Raw genomic sequence first — 19,037 nt, forward strand, 5'->3', positions numbered from 1 at the left:
ATGGAGACACCCTAATCTTAATAAGTGATATTATGTTTTGTACCTGAGATTATGTTCTAAAAAAAAATATTTTTTAAATTTAATACTTTCAATTTTCATAAAAATTGAAAATAAAAAAACTTTTATACCACACTCAACTAAGAAATATTCAGAACTATAAGGGTTGGGATTTTCTTTTTCAGACTTTTTCAAAACCGGTCAAAAGCCTTTCAAACAAATGGAAGATTAGATTTGTCGCTAGTAAGGAGTATGGTCAGTAGTGAGGCGCTGTGCGTGAGAAGCGTGGTCTCGGAGGATAAAATGCCCAGTACGAGCTGCATGTGAGACACGGGTGCATGAATGCGGTTTGGGACATATTATGATTAATCTGAAAACAACCGAAAATGACCCAAAATTAATTCACAATTTGGTCTATTCACTCCCTCTGAGTTAATTCCGTTTATCCAGAGATAATTTCTAGGTCATTCCATCCAACTCAAGCCTTTTAATGGAGTAAAGTAAAATAATTGAATTGACAGTTTGGATTTTGTGGGGAAATTGAATGGGAGCTGCTCAAATTTTCAACTACGTTCTCCGATATCAAGTGGTCCATCATGCAGCAGTATCAGTTCAACTCTGGGTTTGATTTTAACTTCAACTTTCTTGCACCGAACAACCTAATAACTAATATTAACAGAATCAGAAAAATATCGGAGGAAAAGTGGATCATCCAGGATATGGAAACGTGGACAGTTTGAAAGTTTCAAAGGCCTGAACACCAGAATCAGCTGACCCAGGAGAGCAAAACTGTTGGTTGTATACATACAATATACTTCCATCACAAATTCTACCATTTTCTAGCACAAATTCCCAAGAATATTCAAAAGAAAACTGAAATGGACAACCAAAACAGGGACCACAAAACTCATTGTCTCATTGCGGTGCACCAGTCAGTGCTTACGTGGTGGTGCCAAATGAAATTGGCTATGTTACCACGTGGCACCTCACAGTGTTAACACTTTCAATACACATGCGTGTGAGTGTGTCATCAGAGAGAAGAAAGAGAGAGGACGAAACTTTCTTAATCAGAAAGTTATTCCAATTTTTTTTTTATTTGCTTTTGGTTTTGCCTAACTCTCTCCCTTTTTGACGATCTTTGGTTTAGGGGAACTTTGAGACTGAACCCAAAACTTTTGAGGCATCTCCTAGGCCTCCGGTTTTGACTACACCATAGCAAAGAAATCAGAAGAATGAAAATGGCAAAGACTGAAAGACATGTTGGAGACTTGGCATGAATGGGAAAATGCTAAACTAAGACTTTTGAATTTCAAGCATGTGACCAATTTTGAATGCGATGATCGAGAAGGAATCTTATGCTCTTCAAAAGATCTGAGAAATAATGTACATAGAGAATGGTAAAAAGAGATTTTATAAGTTCCTAATGGATTGGGTTGGTTGCTCAAATTCTTGGGACCCTTTTCACCTACCTTCCATTGGCCGGTCCATCTTGTGGGCGTTCAATATATGCAAAAGCACGCCGTGGCATCAATTTAAACTGTGATTGAGAATATACAACAGTAACCTGTTTGAATAATGCACCTAACCTTTAATAGATTTGCTTCACCCCTAAGAACATTCCGCCCTGCAAGACAGCCAAAATTGAAGAGTTGTGGGGAGAATTATGATTCTTAATTCTCAAAGAGGGACTGCATTTGGTTCTCTTTAGAAATGTGTAAGAAACTCCTAAAAGCCGAATGGGAGGAAAAGAAAATTATAAAAATCCAAAGATTCAATGAAAAGAGGGTAGGGGATGAAAGTCGTTGGATTTGTTGTGATAGCCGACCAATTCAAAACGGGAAAGGAAGAGAGTGCCATGTAAATATGAGTGGGATAATCTGCATTGATACTAAAGACAAATAGTTGGTGTCAAAAAAATAATGTGAGAAACCAAACGCTGCTGGTTTTGATGCCACTAGTTAGGTTAGAGCTGCTTGTTTCAATCAACTTTACAAGGGGCGGTGAAGTCTCGCCAGCTTGCCTGAATTTATGCCCATTTAGGAAACTTCTTTTCAAGTTGTAAGTGGTTTGCAGTACCCGTACTCCACCATAAAGTCTATTTACATTATTTATATTTATATTTGCCCTCCCCTTCATTTTCAAACTCCAACTAAGCTTATTTGTTTCTTCTGATGCATGTCTCCTTTTCCTTTGTTCTTTTCCCCAACTTTTTTCCTTCGCAAATGTAAGTAATAGAATAGAGCGACAGCCGCAAGAACTTTTAACATTTGTGGGGTGAGGTTAAATATTTGGAAGCTGCATGCATTATAATCTCATTGGATTTGCGTTTTTACGCCCACGTTCCTTCACCATTTAGTTAAAAAGTTGAAAGGTAAAAAGGAAAAAGGCGAAAAAAAAAAATGGAAGCTGGAATAGTAGCATCGATTGAGATTATAAGGTCAAGTAGTGGAAAGGGACATTTTGTACCTTTTATGCTTCCTTGCAGCATGCGTTAGTTCAAATGGAAGGCTCCTAGATATTGCTTGGGGGTCGGGCCTGGTTCCTTCACTCAATGCCTTCAGTTTATCAACCAAAGGATGAATTCACGGATCTTCCGTAGATAATTATAGCTTGAAGATAACTCTCTTATTTAAACTTAAATTTAGCAATTGTAAGGCCTGTATGAGGAATATTCATTATATTTGAGTCTCAAAATATAAACTAAAATGTTGATCAGAATGCACTTTTAATTACATAATTTACTAGAAAATCTTATCAAAGATGGAAAAATAAAATAAACCCATTGAGATATTAGAGGAGAATGTTAAAATCCTGAACAGAAGAAATAGATTAAAGCACGAAGCAACTGGGAGGTCCCCATCAAACTCTTGGTAGTGGTCACGGTGTGGAAGAATGCAGGACAATGAACGATATCAAGAAATCGAAAAGTAACGGGGAATAAAGAAATTGCAAACCTAGGAGATGAAATTGAAAATTTTTAAAATTTTTAAAAAAAAAGACAAAAAAAAAAAAGACGAAAGGATGGGTGGCTTGATGCAATGCGGTGGTCCCTTTGATCATAAAAGTACAGAACCGGAAATAGGGGTGGGGTTTTGTCCGTTAGTGCGATGAACCAAGTTATAAATTGACTGGACGCCCCGTTGTGAGTTGTGAACTTGGAAGTGAGTGAGTGGGTGCGCGTGTGGTTTTCTGGCTTTTTCATTTTGAGGTTTTCACCTTAATTGCTAGAGTTGAGAACTCAAAGGAGAGGGAGCTCACATTGTCACCTAGCATTACCACACCCCTCTGCTTCTCCTCTGTTTTCTCTCTTTCTCTTTCTGTTGGCTTTCCCATCCGCAACTCCTCTCCTCAGCCCTCTACAAAGCCTTCTGGTATTGACATCTACCATGAAACTCCCCTCATGGGTTTTGTGTTCGATTCTAGTTATATCGACTAGTTTAACGTGTAACTGGTGTTTGTTTATGCAGACTTGAAGGAAGGAAGGAAAAATGACCAACCAGAATGTGGCGGTTTCTGATCCAAAATCAGCTATTGGTATGGCGATTGACGTTATTGTGTCGAACTCTTCTTTTTTCTCACCGGCGGTGCGTAAGCCGCCGACTGTACCGGGTGGGTACATCACCATTTCTCTTAAGAAACTCGAAACTGGAGGAGCCGGAGGAGCCGGTAGAGTCGGTGCCTGGGTGGATTCAATGAGAGCTTCGTCTCCTACCCATATCAAATCCACTCCTCTTTCTGATAGTGAAGCCCTGAGTTCCTGGATGGTAAGTATTGATTCTCATCGCAGTTTGCATAAGAAATTATTGGGTGGTGGTGATGGAGGTTAACTCACGTTTGCTTCAACATATTGATGATTCTGCATTTTTCTTTCCTGAAATGTGTTCACAAAACCGCAGCTTCATCATCCGTCAGCTTTGCGCACGTTCGAGCAGATAACGAATGCTTCGGAAGGGAAGCAGATTGTGATGTTTCTCGATTATGATGGTACCCTCTCGCCGATTGTGGAAGACCCAGATCAAGCTTTCATGTCTAAAGAGGTAAACCTTCTGCTCTGTACTTTGCTCTTCAATTTTTTCCTGTATATGTTCATAAATTACATTTCCCAGTCATCATCTAAAGCAAGATTTTCTAAAATCAGATGCGAGCCGCCGTAAAGGATGTCGCCAGATATTTCCCCACTGCCATAGTGAGCGGGAGGTGCAGAGATAAGGTACATTCTTTTTCAGAGAACAATATGCATGACTCTTCTCTATTGCTATGAGATTTAATTTCTTTTTATTCGCTCAAATATTCACTCTCTTCTCAATGTTCAATCTTGCAGGTCTATAGATTTGTTAAATTATCAGAGCTCTATTATGCAGGCAGCCATGGCATGGACATCAAAGGACCAGCCAAAGGCCGCAAATACAAGAAAGTGAGGACCATCAGCACACCCTATACTGTGATTGGAAATTTTCTTTCCTGTTCCTATCAATACCTTTTTCTTTTTCCTGATTTTGTATTCTTGTCCTAATTTTTGGATTGTTCAGGGTGATCAATCCCTTCTCTGCCAACCCGCCAGCGAATTTTTACCCATGATCGATGAGGTTTGTTTGTTCTCTTCTTTCTCTTGTTTTTTGTTCTTTTACAGCTTCATTTCTGTAAGAAACAAGGACAAACATTTATGGAAAAAGTAATTGCATGAAATACTGAATATGCACTGTTACTTTTCAGGTGTACAAGGCCCTGCTAGAGAAAACCAAATCCACCCCAGGAGCAAAGGTGGAAAACAACAAGTTCTGCTTATCAGTACACTTTCGCTGTGTTGACGAGCAGGTCCAAATCATAGCCATTATTTGATAATACTTTTTTCACATCTTTTAAGTACCTAATGGAACTAACATATTTATATATATATATATATATATTTTGTCAGAGATGGACAGCATTGGCCGAGCAGGTTAGATTAGTCCTTAACCAATACCCAAAGCTCAGATTGACTCAAGGCAGGAAGGTACCATTTTCATTTACTCCATTATGGGTCATGATGTTTCTTCACAAACATACAATTCTAGAAGTGTTTTTATTTCTTGGAAACTCATAGTTATTGTTCTGTTGGCACTACTATTGAAATATATGCATGTACTGACTGTCTTTATTGGTTGAAACAGGTATTAGAGATTCGTCCTACCATCAAATGGGACAAGGGAAACGCCCTCGAATTCTTGTTGGAGTCACTAGGTGAGCTGGGTTAACTCAATTTCTGTGCATAAAATGGATATCACCACCTTGTTTTGTGTTTCATACTAACGAAGTTAGTGAAAAATTATTTTATGTACTAATTATTCGTGGTGACTTATCCCTCCTCAGGATATGCCAATTCTAATGATGTCTTTCCAATCTACATTGGAGATGATCGAACAGATGAAGATGCATTCAAGGTATCTTTTGATTTTATAACAGCTCTACCAATAAATTATTTTCACTTTTCCTGGTTATATATATTCTAATTAATCAGCTTATCTGTCATGCACAACATTTAGGTTTTGCGCAATCGAGGACAAGGGTTTGGGATTCTTGTGTCCAAGTTCCCCAAGGAAACAAGTGCCTCTTATTCTTTGCAAGAACCAACTGAGGCAAGAACTTTAATCTGGACATAATAATCTTGAATCATTGATTTCTGTATTTTTGCATGTTAAAGTTAATAACTGGCACTTGTGTTTACAGGTTATGAACTTTTTGCAACTTTTGGTGGAGTGGAAAAGAAGGTCCTTGCAAGACGATATATTGAGTAGAGACTGAAGAAGTTAATGACCCCATCCTGAAATTTTGCTGAGCTTGGAGTTGTGCATTTTCTTCTTTAGGTTAAAAAAATGATAGAAATGGAGAGGTAAAATAATGGTTAAAATTTGGGTAAGGGATGGTCCAGAATTATGTAATTTTTTTTTTTTTTTTTTGGTTTTGTGTAGAGTGAAAATGATAGAAAAAGGAAGCAAAAGAATTCCCCAACTCTCTCTCTGCGAGCATGTGTCTGCACAGTATGTGCACATGTTTGCCTTTGTAAGGAAAACGTTATATGCTGCAAACTAGGCGATAAAAGCCAGTGTTTGCGCACTTGCAGGTGGGCATTTGTTTGTCAAGTGTTTCTACTCTGCAACCAACCCAAGGCAATTTGATGTAATGCAGATGTCAATTAAAAAATGGCTGTTGTATATTTCCGAGCGTCTAATAGATATGACTTAATTAACATAAGTTGAATGATTTTACTTATTCTTGAAATAATTCATTAAAAAAAAATGAGATAATAACTATATTTAGAAAAATAATTTTCATGTATTAAAAATTATATTTTAATATTTTTATCATTATATTCTTTTTTATAAAAAAATGCTTTTATGAGATAGGGGTTAAAAAATGATCGAAGGGTATTTTTTTTGGGAATTTCGTGTTTTTAATCAAATACGCTTTATTCTTTAGCTGATGGGACATAAAATTATTTCTCTGCAAATTGTCTCCTAATACTTTCTCTTGTGAGTGGTTAGGATTTAGTGAACCTTTGGAGAAATTGATGAAGACAACCCAAAGTTAAATCAAAGACACTTGGGCCCGTGGAAACATGGCCAATTGGCTGGTGTATAAGAAGTCATGTTGTTGTCATAGCAACCACTAATTTTATAAATAATAATTTTTATTTAAAAAAAATGATAATTAAGTTGTCGCTTGATACACTTCCATATATTAATAACTTTTATATATTTTAAAATTTGAGATAATCAAAATTTTAAAATAATTTTAAAAGATAGTTATCTCATTGTTTTTATTTTATTTTATATAGATATTCTTTAAAAATAAATAAAAAATAAGAAACGAATCCAAATGCTAAGTTTATAAAAAAGCAATTTAAAACCCAATTCCCAAATTGTAGTCCTTAATTTACTCACCTTTTCTTGTCATCAGCATTCTAGTTTTTCATAATTGTAAGTTTATTTTTTTATTTTTTAATAGTAATCCACAGTTGTAATCAATCCTGTCGTGCTATTGGGAAGTCTTCTAATCATAAAATTGGGAACCTTCCGTGGAAATCCCGTGAAGCCATATTTCCCTCTTGTATGGCAGTAAGACAAGCCTCCTTTAAGGCGGAGTACTGAAACGGATGCAGACCCACGTCATGGCCCTTTACCAGTGGGCCGAATGGAGAGTAATGCCATGTGAATAATTTACCAATTCAAGAAACTAGGAAAGACGCCCGCATTTAATTCTTAAACAACGGGGCTACTTGAAACAAATACAGTTTAGTTTACATTTGAAAGTATCCCACATTCTGCTGGCTCACATGCAGTTGGGGGTGCTCCAAGAACATCTGAACCTCATTATCTTTTGCCATCCTTGGTTACCACATTTTTCCTTGCAAATACAGCTACCAGAGAGAGAGAGAAAAAAGAAAAAGAGATCATTTCCGCATTTCCTAATTATGTCTACGAAGGATATTGGGAAGAAATATTCCCAGGTACTGTGGTAATGTGGTTGAGGACTTGGTAGTTTTCTGTAACACCCAATAAAGGAAAAGCCATCAATTCAGTTGTCCCACCACCGTGTCTTCATGCTAGAAATCTACTAAAATATATAGGGCACACATCTAACAGTAGTAACAGACTCGGGAGGGTTGAGAGATTTTCCCCCCGTTTATTTCTGGTAGGGCGGCAACCTTCAAATTCAGTCGCATAGTCACTGATTGCTTACATACTGATATGATATTGAAACCCAGTTGTGGAGTGGCTCTGTTGTAACTTATTTAAGCTGTAGTGCATAATTCCCTCACTTGGTCTAAATGGGATAGATTTTCTAATATAGTAAAGTTGCATCATGTATGTGTTCCAATAGTACTGAAGCGTGAAGAAAAGTGTCTATGAAGTCTTCACGATGAGAACCTGTCCTACATCATGCAGGGATAAGACAATCAAACTAATCTACAACTGGATTGAAAGAGATGCACATGATATTCATGTCCCTTATCAATGGTCTTATGAAAGATGTAAATCCAACTTTATGAGGGGACCCATTGGAACTTGTATTTAGTTGTGATGGCTTCGAGTGGCTACACATTTATTAGGCTTTCCATTTCACAAGCCAAGTCATTTTTGCCCCACCCTATTCCCCACCTATAATCGGAACTAGAAATTTGACACGGGATGGGCAGAGATTATCCTCATTCTTTTCCTCCATCATGGAGTAAAATACCTCTAGAGGAAAGTAGGAAGCAACCTTCATCGGAGTATTATTTAGTGTGATTTAAGATCAGTGAAAATAAAACAAAGATACATTAGATAGATGTGTAAATTGGACACCTTATCCTCTTTGCTTCCAATAAGCAACTTTTATGGAATGGTGACTAAGTCAAGATGTTACTGAAAATAACATATGAGAACTGATCGATGTGTTTGAGGCAAGTAGGCATTCTTACAATGAGAGTCCCATTTTCATATTATTGCTCCCATCTCCCATACATACCATCTATATTCACCCTTGTCTCAGACAAGAGAAAAGCTGACAGAGAGAGAAGGAAAGGGAGCAAGTAAGTGAGTTGACCAGATTTTTCGCACTGGTAAAAGCTGACAGACGATGTTTTTAAAACAAGAAGCACATATTGGGTAGTTAATGACCATATATATATAAACAAGAGACCTATACCAGCATAAGATATTAGATTGTAATTGGGTGGAAACAGGGCCATTGTTCACAAGCGGAAGAAAGGAAATACACTATTGGGCACTTGGATTTGAAAGAGCCCCTCAAAAGATGAAAGGAATCTTAAAAATGTTTTCTAATGGATTCTATTGCTGGTTTAAAATGCTTGTTCTCAGAAGGTTAGGTGGTGAAAGGGAAACCCACTATTAGATAAAGGGAATCCATGGTTGAAGAGGAGTTGGATTCCACTTAAAGTGCTTGATGTGAAGAAGACATGGATTTTAAAATTAGGACACCAACATGCTTCCAAGCCATGAAAATCTCTGCTCTCTCATATGTATAAAGAAGGGCTCCACTAGATTCAACCCATTATTGGTGCCTTAACCTAAATAAATTAAGCCGTTGAAACCCCAATTATTGGTGGAGAAGGGGCACTTCCCCCAAGACAGGCAACTAAAGCTCACTCGCTAAATCACAACAACAGCTTTCACTCAAACCATTCATGACTTTTGGATCTAAAGGTAAATCTATTAAATCTCCTATAAATTGTGTTTTCAAGGCAATTTAGATATGTTTTTAGTCGAATCCCTCCTGCTGCGAACTACCCATACCTTGGAATAAAATAACAACAAAAAATATTATTAAACCTTTGATTCAATGCATTATTTAGGACACTTGAGACTTTGCCCATTATCATATACTCTGTATCCATTCATGATAATAATGTTTAGATACATCATAGCCTGAGAACAACCCCTGGTGGCCTTGATATCATAGGTAATTGGGTCCCTAGGTATTTTCATATGGAGGTGACACTTGAAAAAGATTTTTATATGCATGCCACTTGAGGAAAATGGTCCCCACTTAGAGGGTGGAACGCATAATGGTGAGTTTTCTTAGGAATATTGTTATCTTCACAGTGCCATTCTTCATTCCCATGTGAGCCAGATGACCTTGTTAGAGGAAGCAAATGAGCAAAGTGTCAGTATGATAGGCTTGTTGCTTCAATCCATTTCTCTCTATTGATATTATTATCAGCCTCGTCTGCCACACGAGATGAATGACCAATCCAACCACAACTATTTTCTTGTCAAATTCAATTTGATTGCTATCCATGAGATAAGATAAATAGATAATAACTGAAATGGGCTGCCATGAAAAATAATGAGGAATCTGGTTGAAACTTTTTGAGTCCCTGAAAAGAGAAGCTTTACTTAAAAATTTGGCATCTTATCTTAGTCTGCATCACACATTCACTCTCTTTTATAGTAGTTTGTTAGAAGACCGTGGCCTTTTTCCAAATCAGCCAACTATATTCTATATTGCCATTAGTCTAGTAATAGCTTCCTTCTTTTAAGTCAGCAACATTGATATACATAAGAGAGATCTTCCAAAGATTGCTACATATTTGTAATATAGGGAAAGACGGGATCTATCAACTGATAGACTGATAATTTTGTGGTCAAATATACTAGCCTTTCATTTTCCTTTGCATAATTGATAAAAACAATTGCTAAGTGCCATGGCATACCACCAAGGTTAATCAAGTGCATTAGCCGTCAATAATTGAAGCATAACCAATTCCTGATGAAAAAAGAGATAGCTATCAGCCCAGTACAAACGAAAAATAAGCCTAATCCCAAGTGGATTAGACTTAGGATTTCAGCCTGATCTTAGTCTGAGTTGTGTATGCTTTTAAAATTTGACGGGGGTGGAAGATAGATGTAAATAGGTGTGTACAGCTTGGGTAGTACTCAACCAGCATTCACCTCAGCCTAACTAGGAGTGAGACTCGACTTACTAAATTTTAAACATTGAATAATTTTCAAATTATATTAAATAAGAGAGAAATTTCATATTTTTTTAATAATAAATATTGAAATGTAATATAATTTTTATTTTTAACTAATGTAGAACATTGAAAAATAATATGTTTTCTATTTTATTGTTTTAGAACTTTTATTACTTTGTAAACTAATAATTTGATATAGTATCTTAGGATATTATATCCAATAAAGGTATTGGGTAAATTAAACACAACCCTAATGTGCTTTTCCTCCTATTTATGCATTCATGTTTGTAGGTGGAGCATTTCCTCTACTTGTATAAGTTATTTATTTTACAAGACGGATGGAAGTTTTCTTCTAAGAATTGGCTTCAATCTCTTTGTTAGCATCGACATCACCATCTCTTTGTATCTCCAATGAAAGAAAATTCAAAAGGAACCAAAAAGAAAAGGTTATTTTGTATATTAAAAATGCAGTATTAATATCGATGATTTCAATTATTTCCAACAGCAAGTGCTTGGAAGAAGAGCAAATCATAACTGCTATGAAATACTCATAGGCCTAGGGTATAAATCGTTTTTCCATCAGGCTTACCTTTTTTACCATAATTCAGCTTGATTATAATCCAACTTATATAGGCATGTAGCCTAGGGCTAAAACTTTTGACCCTGATTTATGTTTTCTTACAATCATTGTTCAAAACATTCCTCAAGGTGGATTGCGAAACTTGAATCGGTATTATTGGACTACATAGAGAATATTGGGGGGTTGAACTCCCTAGTCCCCGTTGAGTTTGTGGGAATCAAACTACAATTGACAAGAGATGGATAATTTTTATCATTGTAACCCTTTTATTTTCGTTTGATTAGTAAATTCTTGAGTGATGGTGCATTTCATATATGTAGAAATCACATTAATCTTAGAATCACTTTATGCTCTCGTCTTTTTTCTTTATTTCTTCTCATATATGTGTAGCTATGTTAATACCTCTTAACCCCCAAATCTCATCTCTCCACATATTTTTGAGGAGAATGATTTTTTACTAGGAAGAAGCTAGATCCCATATCTCAAAGATGCACTCACAAGGCACAGGAGCCTGGTGATATGCCTGTTTAATCTTTGAAATTTTGTTATGGTGTTATTTATATCATCATTTAATATGTTCAAAGTTTCAATTGACAAATTTGGTGTTATGCCAATTCGAAAATGCCGAAGTCATTTCTAAATCTGAAGAAATTAATATCTCTAATGTGATGTTAGTTTATATCTCATACTTCTATCAATTGGTCAAGGTATCCCCTAGGCTAAAAGAAGAGTCGGACTCTTGAGTTGTTCTTTGAATTGTCTAAAGCAGATAAGAAAGCCTCTATAAAATTTTATTTCCATAATCTTGAGATGGTTTGCATACACATAGGGTTGCCGCGCTGAACAGGGTACATTAACTTCTTCAAATTGAGCTTCTTCCTCCTGGGCATGGTCAGTATCAAGAGAATCTGCAATTCCGACTTTTTATCATATGTTCATTCTTAAATTCCGGATAGTTAGCAAGGAAGAGGGGCTTCAGTTTCATTTCAGCAGCGCCTGGACGTTCTTGTGGAATGGTGAGGGGCATATTGATGATTGTGGAGAAGTCAGGATATGTTTCAGTATGTCAAGCAAAACATATTTGGTTGTGTTTGCAAGACGCTCATGCATGCAGTGATATTCCATACAGCGCTGTGTTATTGATCCTGATACTCATACACAGGGAATTCTCTGTCTGGTCTTTCAGAATAGAGGATAAAAGGCCTTTTCAGTCACCGTGTGGGGAGGGTTGTTGCTAAGCTTAAAGGTGGAGGATTAAGCCTCCAATCAAGGCACGAAGAAACATAAAATGTCTAGTGATTTGCCATTATGAACTCATTAACATGCTAAACGTTCCTTGTAATGAGACCTAAAGTGTGTTTGAGAGTGATTTTAGAAAACGTTTCTAGTATTTTTAATACTTGTATAATAAAAAATTTTAAATATTAAAAATATTAAAAGTATTTCTTAAAATCACTATCAAATGGACAACTAGAATGCGTTTAATAGTGATTATAGAAAGTGTTTTTAGCATTTTTATTACTTAAAAGATGAAAATTTCCAAATATTATAAAGGCTAGAAACATTTTCTAAAATCAGTATCAAACGTACTCCTAGTCTTCTTAATGTTGCATGATCTTCTTCTAGATAATTGTGAATTGCTACCATTTTATTTGGATATAAATGATTAAAAGAAGAGATGTTGTCTCCAACCTTCATACCGTAAAAGATAAAAGAAGTTTGATAATAGATAAAAAAGTTTCAAGTATGTAATGATTTCGAGAAGTTGTAATTATAGAAAATAAAAATTATAAAAAATTACTCAATCCCATATCATCAAAATTTTATATGTTTTATTATGAATTTTTATTTAATATATATTATATCATTTATCAATTATTAATTTATATTTTTTTTGGGTCTGTGAAGATTTTAAAAAATATTATTATTTATACATTTAATGAAGCTATTAATTTAGTACGCTGATCTGAATTGGGACTAGAAGATTTTATTATTTAAAGGGGGTTATTAATTTATTGAATATTCAAGTTCCCCGGTCCTAATTACCAAATTTGGGATTAATCTCTCACATATTCTAAGTTTTATTGCCAGTCACATAATGCCGTATTTGAACCTCTCTTCATGTGATTGATTGCTTTTGGTAGTCACATTAAGGTGTTCAGCCACTCCATTATGATGCAGGAACATTAATTTCAGCATTAAGTACAAATTATGAGAATTCGATAAGGAGAAGCGTGAAATTCAATCAGGAGTGGGAGAGAGATTTCAAAAGCACAATATATATGAAGAAAAATGTTTACAGTGGATGAAAGCAATTAATGTACAACACCTGCAATAAAAAGGTAAAGGCAAAGGGATTAAAAAGAAAAAAAAGGAGACAAATGTCTCGATGCTAGATTTGAGCCACACGGATAAATTATAAGATTTCAGGATCAAAAGACAAGATCACAAGTATAAGCTCATTATCATCTCTTCACAATGTCCGGATTTTAGAATGAAAATAAAAAAGTGGAAAAGGACCCAAAAAGGAAAGATTATTATAGAAAACAGGTTCAGATGGGTACAATTACCACCTCCATCACATGGCTGCCTCTGCAGTCAGCCCACATATTTGTGTAGGGTTGGCTTTAGCTATGACATTCCTGGGATAGGACACGGGTACCCTTTGCCAACGTATCCACTGTTACATTGCATAAAACAGCAAGTCGCTTACCCCTTTTGAACAACCAAACTCTTCGTTTGATAGGATAATCCATTGACAGAGACAGAGAAAGAGAGGTGTGTGCTGTTGAATTTTGGCTTTTGATGCTCCTCTCAATCTCTTTAGGCAATGCACTCTTCGAGCCACTTAGTGGTACAACAAAGACTGTGGAGTCCTTCTGGCCTTGGGAGAAAGTCGGACAATCTCCATCTGCTATTTCATGGTTTTTGAAAGAGAGAGAAGCATGACCACCAGCCTCGTAGGTGATGCCAGTATGGGAATTGGGATTTTTTGCTTTTAACGTGATTTTATATTGTGGACGGGAATGGGAGGACTTGGTAACCACGAGATGCTGAATGTGGAATATGGGACTCTTAGGATGAAGAACTCGAGAGGAAACGGCGGCTGCTATGGCAACAATAACGGCAATGATGCAAATGAGGATGCAGAGAATGAAACAGCGAGAACGATAGGACTTTTTCTTCTGAGCAGGGGAACGATGGCGTTCTGCAATCAAAGCATTTTCAGGCGGTGGAACGCGGTAGATTTGATCTTTGGGGACTTGGACAACATAAGTGCCCGACCGGAAGATGTTTTGGGAATCGGGGAAGAGGTCAGTATTTCCATTGGCATTGGTAACTGGTGGAACCCGCTCCTCCATGGAGAGATGAGGAGCGGTACTGAGGGGAGGGAGGAGGGTATCGACTTTGGAGGATTGAGATGGATTGCATGGGAATGGGATGAGCTGGTGCCACACCTCACAATGGGAGGTTGAGAAAAACAGGGTCACAGACAGCTCTGTTTCAACTTTCACGACACAATCTTCCAGTCAATGTCCTCCCTATAATTAGCTTCCTTTTACTTGTTCAACTCAACTGAATTAACTAACCTCCCTCAAGGCCCCAATGCCCCAAACCCCCAATCCCCAAGCTAGTTATTTGGGCTGGGCTTCCATACAAGATTTCCACTTCGTATGCTGGCCTCAATCCTTTGGATGTTCTTTCCTGGGAGTTGGATAGGGGGCCCAGGGTTGGGTCCACTTCATCATCTTCAGGACCCAAAAACATTTCAACCCTGAAGCCTAGGCTCCTGCTGTTGCCAATCTCCATAAACCAACAAAATTTGCAGACGTGTTTGTGTTAGAATCACACTAAGGCACTAATAGCTTTTTATCAGCTGGAATCCACAATACATATATGCATATGGTACCAATACCAACAGAACATATCCAACCTAGCATATGGCCCTTTGGATTAGCTATTCCAATTATCAATTAACTGCACTTCCCAGGTGGATTGGACCTGTAATGCGCAACAGTGACTACAAGATGAGCGGATCACACTGAAATTGGTTCTCTTTGACTTATGGAAGAGAGATTTGGATTGAAATGAAATGTAAAAGAGAAGTAGACGTGAGCTCCAATAAAACAAGATCAATTTAGTATTGGATTTGAACTACACTATGCCAAAGGAATGCTCATGGTTATAGTCAAATATAATCTTTCACTTAAATTGGTTCTTTTGATTTATGGGTTAAAACTTAAAAGGACTTGGATTGAAATGAAACAAAAAGGAGAGGAATGAATGTATTTCAAAATCATCATAATGGGTTCTCAACTCAAATAAAATCAATTTTAAATAAAGTTGGAGGTAGGTTGTTTTAAAAGATTGCTCATGATCTTAGTCTAAATTGTCTGACACTAGGCTTTTTACATGGATTTCAGTAAAATAGAAGGATGACCAACCTCACAATTTCAATGACAGGTATTCAAAATATAACCAGGATTGGTACAAAGGAGTAAGAACATGTTTTCGCTGCTTTTGACATTAAGGCGTAAGAACATGTTTTCGCTGCTTTTGACATTAAGGCTTAATACGGTGCAATAGATAAGAAATGAGAAAATTCAACATTTTGAATTGCATGGCAGACGGGAGACATTTCAAATTTTTAACACCTAAATCTCGAAACCATTGCATCACAAATTTGAATTGTCGAGAATCAGATTCCGTGGCATAACTTATTCAAGTGAACAGTAAAAGACAGCCCGCGATCAGGCATAAACTACTAATCACACAAGGGGAAACACACCCATTACAGGGTCTGCCTTGTATTTTCCATGAAACCATGTATAATCAAAGAGCAAGAAGCAGAGTAAAGAAATTGAGTCCTAGAGAAAAGTAGTGAATTTTCTGTTGCAGACGCGGAGCGACCTGTGCTTGGCGTCATGCATGTTTCATGAGACCATGTGGTTACTCCAACTAAAGTTGGGAAAGACAAATACGTAGGAAAGACAAATTGGCGTTGGGAAGGAAGAAAAAAGAACCGAATTTAAAATGGGGGGCCACAATAATACCTGATGAGAAAATGAGGACAGGCCTACTGTACCAAATATTTGGCTGAAAATCATGTCTGAACCCACGACCCAGTCGTATCTTCAGGATTTGCCCTATCCTATTTCCTATCGGTGGCTGTCCATCTCATTAAATGGTTTTCCCATTGGCCGTCATTCACCCACAAAACCGTAACATCAAGGCACCAGTCCTTGGCCATGTGATGGATTATGACTAATAATCATGGTCGAACCTTCCAAGCTCTAGCAAATACTCCAATCAGAAAAATTCAAAGGAGAGTGGTGGAATCAGCCCCATTTCAAGTTTTCAACCCATTGTATAGGTCGAAGCTCATTAATGACCTAGTGCTTTAGTTTGTATTCAACTAGGACGCATGAGATGAATAACTAACAAGAAGAAAAGATTTAGGCAGCCATCAACCACAACCACGAGGAGTTCGGGAGCATGCACCATGTCATCATACCAATTCCGAAATGTGATAACTGATTAGAATTTACAGGGTAATTCAAAGGGTATCCAATAAAATTCAAAGCCGGCTGTGGAGGGTGGGCGTGGGTCAACCGTCAAAGCCACTCCCCCCCCATAAAGCATAATGGGCCTTGAGTCCATTCTCATATCACACTCTGGGCTTTGATTCAATCAAAGCACGGATTGCTGATAGATAGTTGGGAGATTTTGTGCGCTCATCTCACCATCCGATTCACCTCCGCTAGATCCTAGAGCTAGCTACACCGATACAATATGCATCAGATGAGCGAAGACAGCTTCGATCGATTACCAGACCCGCTTATCCTAGTCATCTTCAACTCAGTTGCAGACATCAAAACCCTAATTCGGTGCCGCGCCGTCTCCAAGCGTTTCAACTCGTTGGTTCCTCAGGCAGAGACTCTGGTCTTGAAGGTGGATCGTGTCATCTCCACTGACTCAGATGGTTCCTTTTTCCTCAGCTTCCTTAAATCCATCTTCAGATCGCTGCATCATATCATATCCCCAAAATCACTACCAATCCAGCCTCGGCCGCACAACTCCCCGACCCAAATCCTGCGGGGGTTCGACAGGATTAGGAACCTGGAGATTGAGTTACCAGGGGGCGACCTGTGTTTGGAGAAGGGGGCGGTTCTGAAATGGAAGGCGGAGTTCGGAAAGAGGCTGAAGAGCTGCGTCATCATGGGGTACCGCGGGCTGGGAGAGGGGGAAGAGTTGGATTTTGGGGGAGATATGGATGGAGGGTTGAAGGTGAGAGTGGTGTGGACGATAAGTGCGCTGATAGCGGCGTCGGCAAGGCACTACTTGCTGAGGGAGTTGATAAGGGAGCACAGAGAGCTGGAGAGGTTGGTATTGAGGGATAGGGATGGAGAAGGCACGGTGGTGATGGATAGGGAGGCGTTGAGAGAGTGCAGGGATGGGGAGGGGGAGGAGGAACAGGAGGAAGAGGCGGTTGAACCTGGCGAGAGGGATAAGAGTAGAACAAAGGTGCCAGCAGTGCAGATGAGGATGAGACACGAACCGTTGCTGGAGCTCGAGGGGTGTGGAGTTAGGATGGGGGGGGCCACCCTGGTGGTAGTGACACCGATTAAGGATGGGAGGAAGACGGGGACGGAGGAGGCTGGGTTAGTTTGTGATGCGTTTGAAGGGATGTTCGGAGAAGCCGCTAGGACTCTGCTCAAGACTCGGACTTACCTCCTCGAGATGAACTCCTTCTAAGTTAGCCCCTACCCCCTCCCACCTCCATATACCACTCTCCATTTTTCTTTTCCATATTTGGTTTTCTTTTTTTCTTCTTTTTCATTACTGTAAAATTGGCCCTGCATTTCTGCTATAGGATTATACATTAGACTTGATGATTCCCGTGGAGTTGTGTATATATGAAAAATTTTCAAGGTTAATTGAACGGGGAGTGGTTTTTCAATTTCAATTTTCGATAAATATATGTGTGATGACTGATGAGGAGGCTATGATAACCCCAATCAGCACGTACAGGCCTTTTGTACTTCAATATTCGTCTCTGAAATGATAAAGTCAACCTCTGTAAATGTTTATTTTGTTTTTGTCTTCCTTCTTATTTTTCAAAGCTTCTTGCAACGCCCATTCGCAAGAATACAAATCTATATCAATTTACATAAACTCTCTCACCTTGGCGAAGGTAAAATCTGATTCCATGTTTTTCATATAATTTTTTATTAACTTCTAAACTATATTCATATAATTTTTTTCTTAAAAGACTTCAAAAATAATACCACAAAATTCAACGGTCTCAGTTCAAGCAGCCAAGCAAATGAATTAATTTAATGAACCTTTTAACTTCCAAACCAAATTCAAAATTAAATGTAGGCCTTCAGATGAAAGAAAAATTTAGGTCGAAGCAGCCAAGATTGAAGTGAAGGAAGCCGTGAATTACCCAAACTCCAAATTCAGGTACAATCCAAATAAATAAAGGATCCATACTTCTCCCATTCCCATGATGGCCCAGCAGAAGCCTCCAAAACTTCAAGCGTTTTGCCTCATCATCATGCCATTTGACACGTGTTGATTTACCATACAGATGGTTCACCTCTTATTTAATAATATCCACTTGATCACAAATCTTTGACATAAGATTAGACTACTTCAAGATGGTAACCTACAATGAAAGCACCATCGACATGGTCAACCAAATGAGATCCCCCTGTCGGCCAGAGTAACAAAGGTGAAAATCCATATGAAGAGACATCTGCACAGGCCCTGCCCTTTTAATTGATCACCCACAAATTTTCTTACCATGATCCATAAATGGTCATTTATTGTATCAGTCTCCGTGTGTTTTTAATAATTTTTTTAATTAAAATAGACAAATAAAATTAATTAAGCATGAGGTGTGACCGACAAAGTATAATTTTGTTGAACTAGTATATATTAGATACGCATACCTATATGCATGTGTGTTTTTAGTGATTTTATTAATTAAAATTGATA

At 37.7% G+C, this 19,037-nt stretch overlaps 3 protein-coding genes across 3 annotated transcripts; 2 read left to right on the forward strand and 1 right to left on the reverse strand.

Moving 5' to 3' along the window:
• Nucleotides 1-3,146: 3,146 nt before the first annotated feature.
• On the forward strand, nucleotides 3,147-6,190 carry LOC100243648 (probable trehalose-phosphate phosphatase J). The gene is made up of 12 exons (XM_002284165.4): nucleotides 3,147-3,368; nucleotides 3,465-3,761; nucleotides 3,894-4,034; nucleotides 4,136-4,207; nucleotides 4,319-4,411; nucleotides 4,527-4,583; nucleotides 4,711-4,812; nucleotides 4,913-4,990; nucleotides 5,148-5,217; nucleotides 5,347-5,417; nucleotides 5,520-5,612; nucleotides 5,704-6,190. Exons 2-12 carry the CDS (start codon nucleotides 3,486-3,488, stop codon nucleotides 5,776-5,778), a joined length of 1,128 nt encoding a protein of 375 aa, XP_002284201.1. The 5' UTR covers nucleotides 3,147-3,368; nucleotides 3,465-3,485; the 3' UTR covers nucleotides 5,779-6,190.
• Nucleotides 6,191-13,310: 7,120 nt separating this feature from the next.
• Nucleotides 13,311-16,130, reverse strand: LOC104882481 (NDR1/HIN1-like protein 13). The gene has a single exon (XM_010666013.3). The coding sequence runs from the start codon at nucleotides 14,393-14,395 to the stop codon at nucleotides 13,661-13,663; it is 735 nt and encodes a 244-aa protein (XP_010664315.1). The 5' UTR covers nucleotides 14,396-16,130; the 3' UTR covers nucleotides 13,311-13,660.
• Nucleotides 16,131-16,503: 373 nt separating this feature from the next.
• On the forward strand, nucleotides 16,504-18,128 carry LOC100254118 (F-box protein AUF2). The gene has a single exon (XM_002284159.4). The coding sequence runs from the start codon at nucleotides 16,827-16,829 to the stop codon at nucleotides 17,787-17,789; it is 963 nt and encodes a 320-aa protein (XP_002284195.1). The 5' UTR covers nucleotides 16,504-16,826; the 3' UTR covers nucleotides 17,790-18,128.
• Nucleotides 18,129-19,037: the final 909 nt, after the last annotated feature.

Source organism: Vitis vinifera, chromosome 18 (genome assembly GCF_030704535.1).
Source record: "Vitis vinifera cultivar Pinot Noir 40024 chromosome 18, ASM3070453v1".
NCBI classification, from domain to species: Eukaryota; Viridiplantae; Streptophyta; class Magnoliopsida; order Vitales; family Vitaceae; genus Vitis; species Vitis vinifera.

Excerpts from the sequence above, each read along its gene's own strand:
- LOC100243648 (XM_002284165.4), top strand. The coding sequence starts at position 3,486 with ATGACCAACCAGAATGTGGCGGTTTCTGATCCAAAATCAGCTATTGGT. Across the intron at positions 5,218-5,346 it reads ATTCTTGTTGGAGTCACTAG|GATATGCCAATTCTAATGAT; the intron begins GTGAGCTGGGTT and ends ATCCCTCCTCAG. Across the intron at positions 5,418-5,519 it reads CAGATGAAGATGCATTCAAG|GTTTTGCGCAATCGAGGACA; the intron begins GTATCTTTTGAT and ends CACAACATTTAG.
- LOC104882481 (XM_010666013.3), bottom strand. The coding sequence starts at position 14,395 with ATGGAGGAGCGGGTTCCACCAGTTACCAATGCCAATGGAAATACTGAC.
- LOC100254118 (XM_002284159.4), top strand. The coding sequence starts at position 16,827 with ATGCATCAGATGAGCGAAGACAGCTTCGATCGATTACCAGACCCGCTT.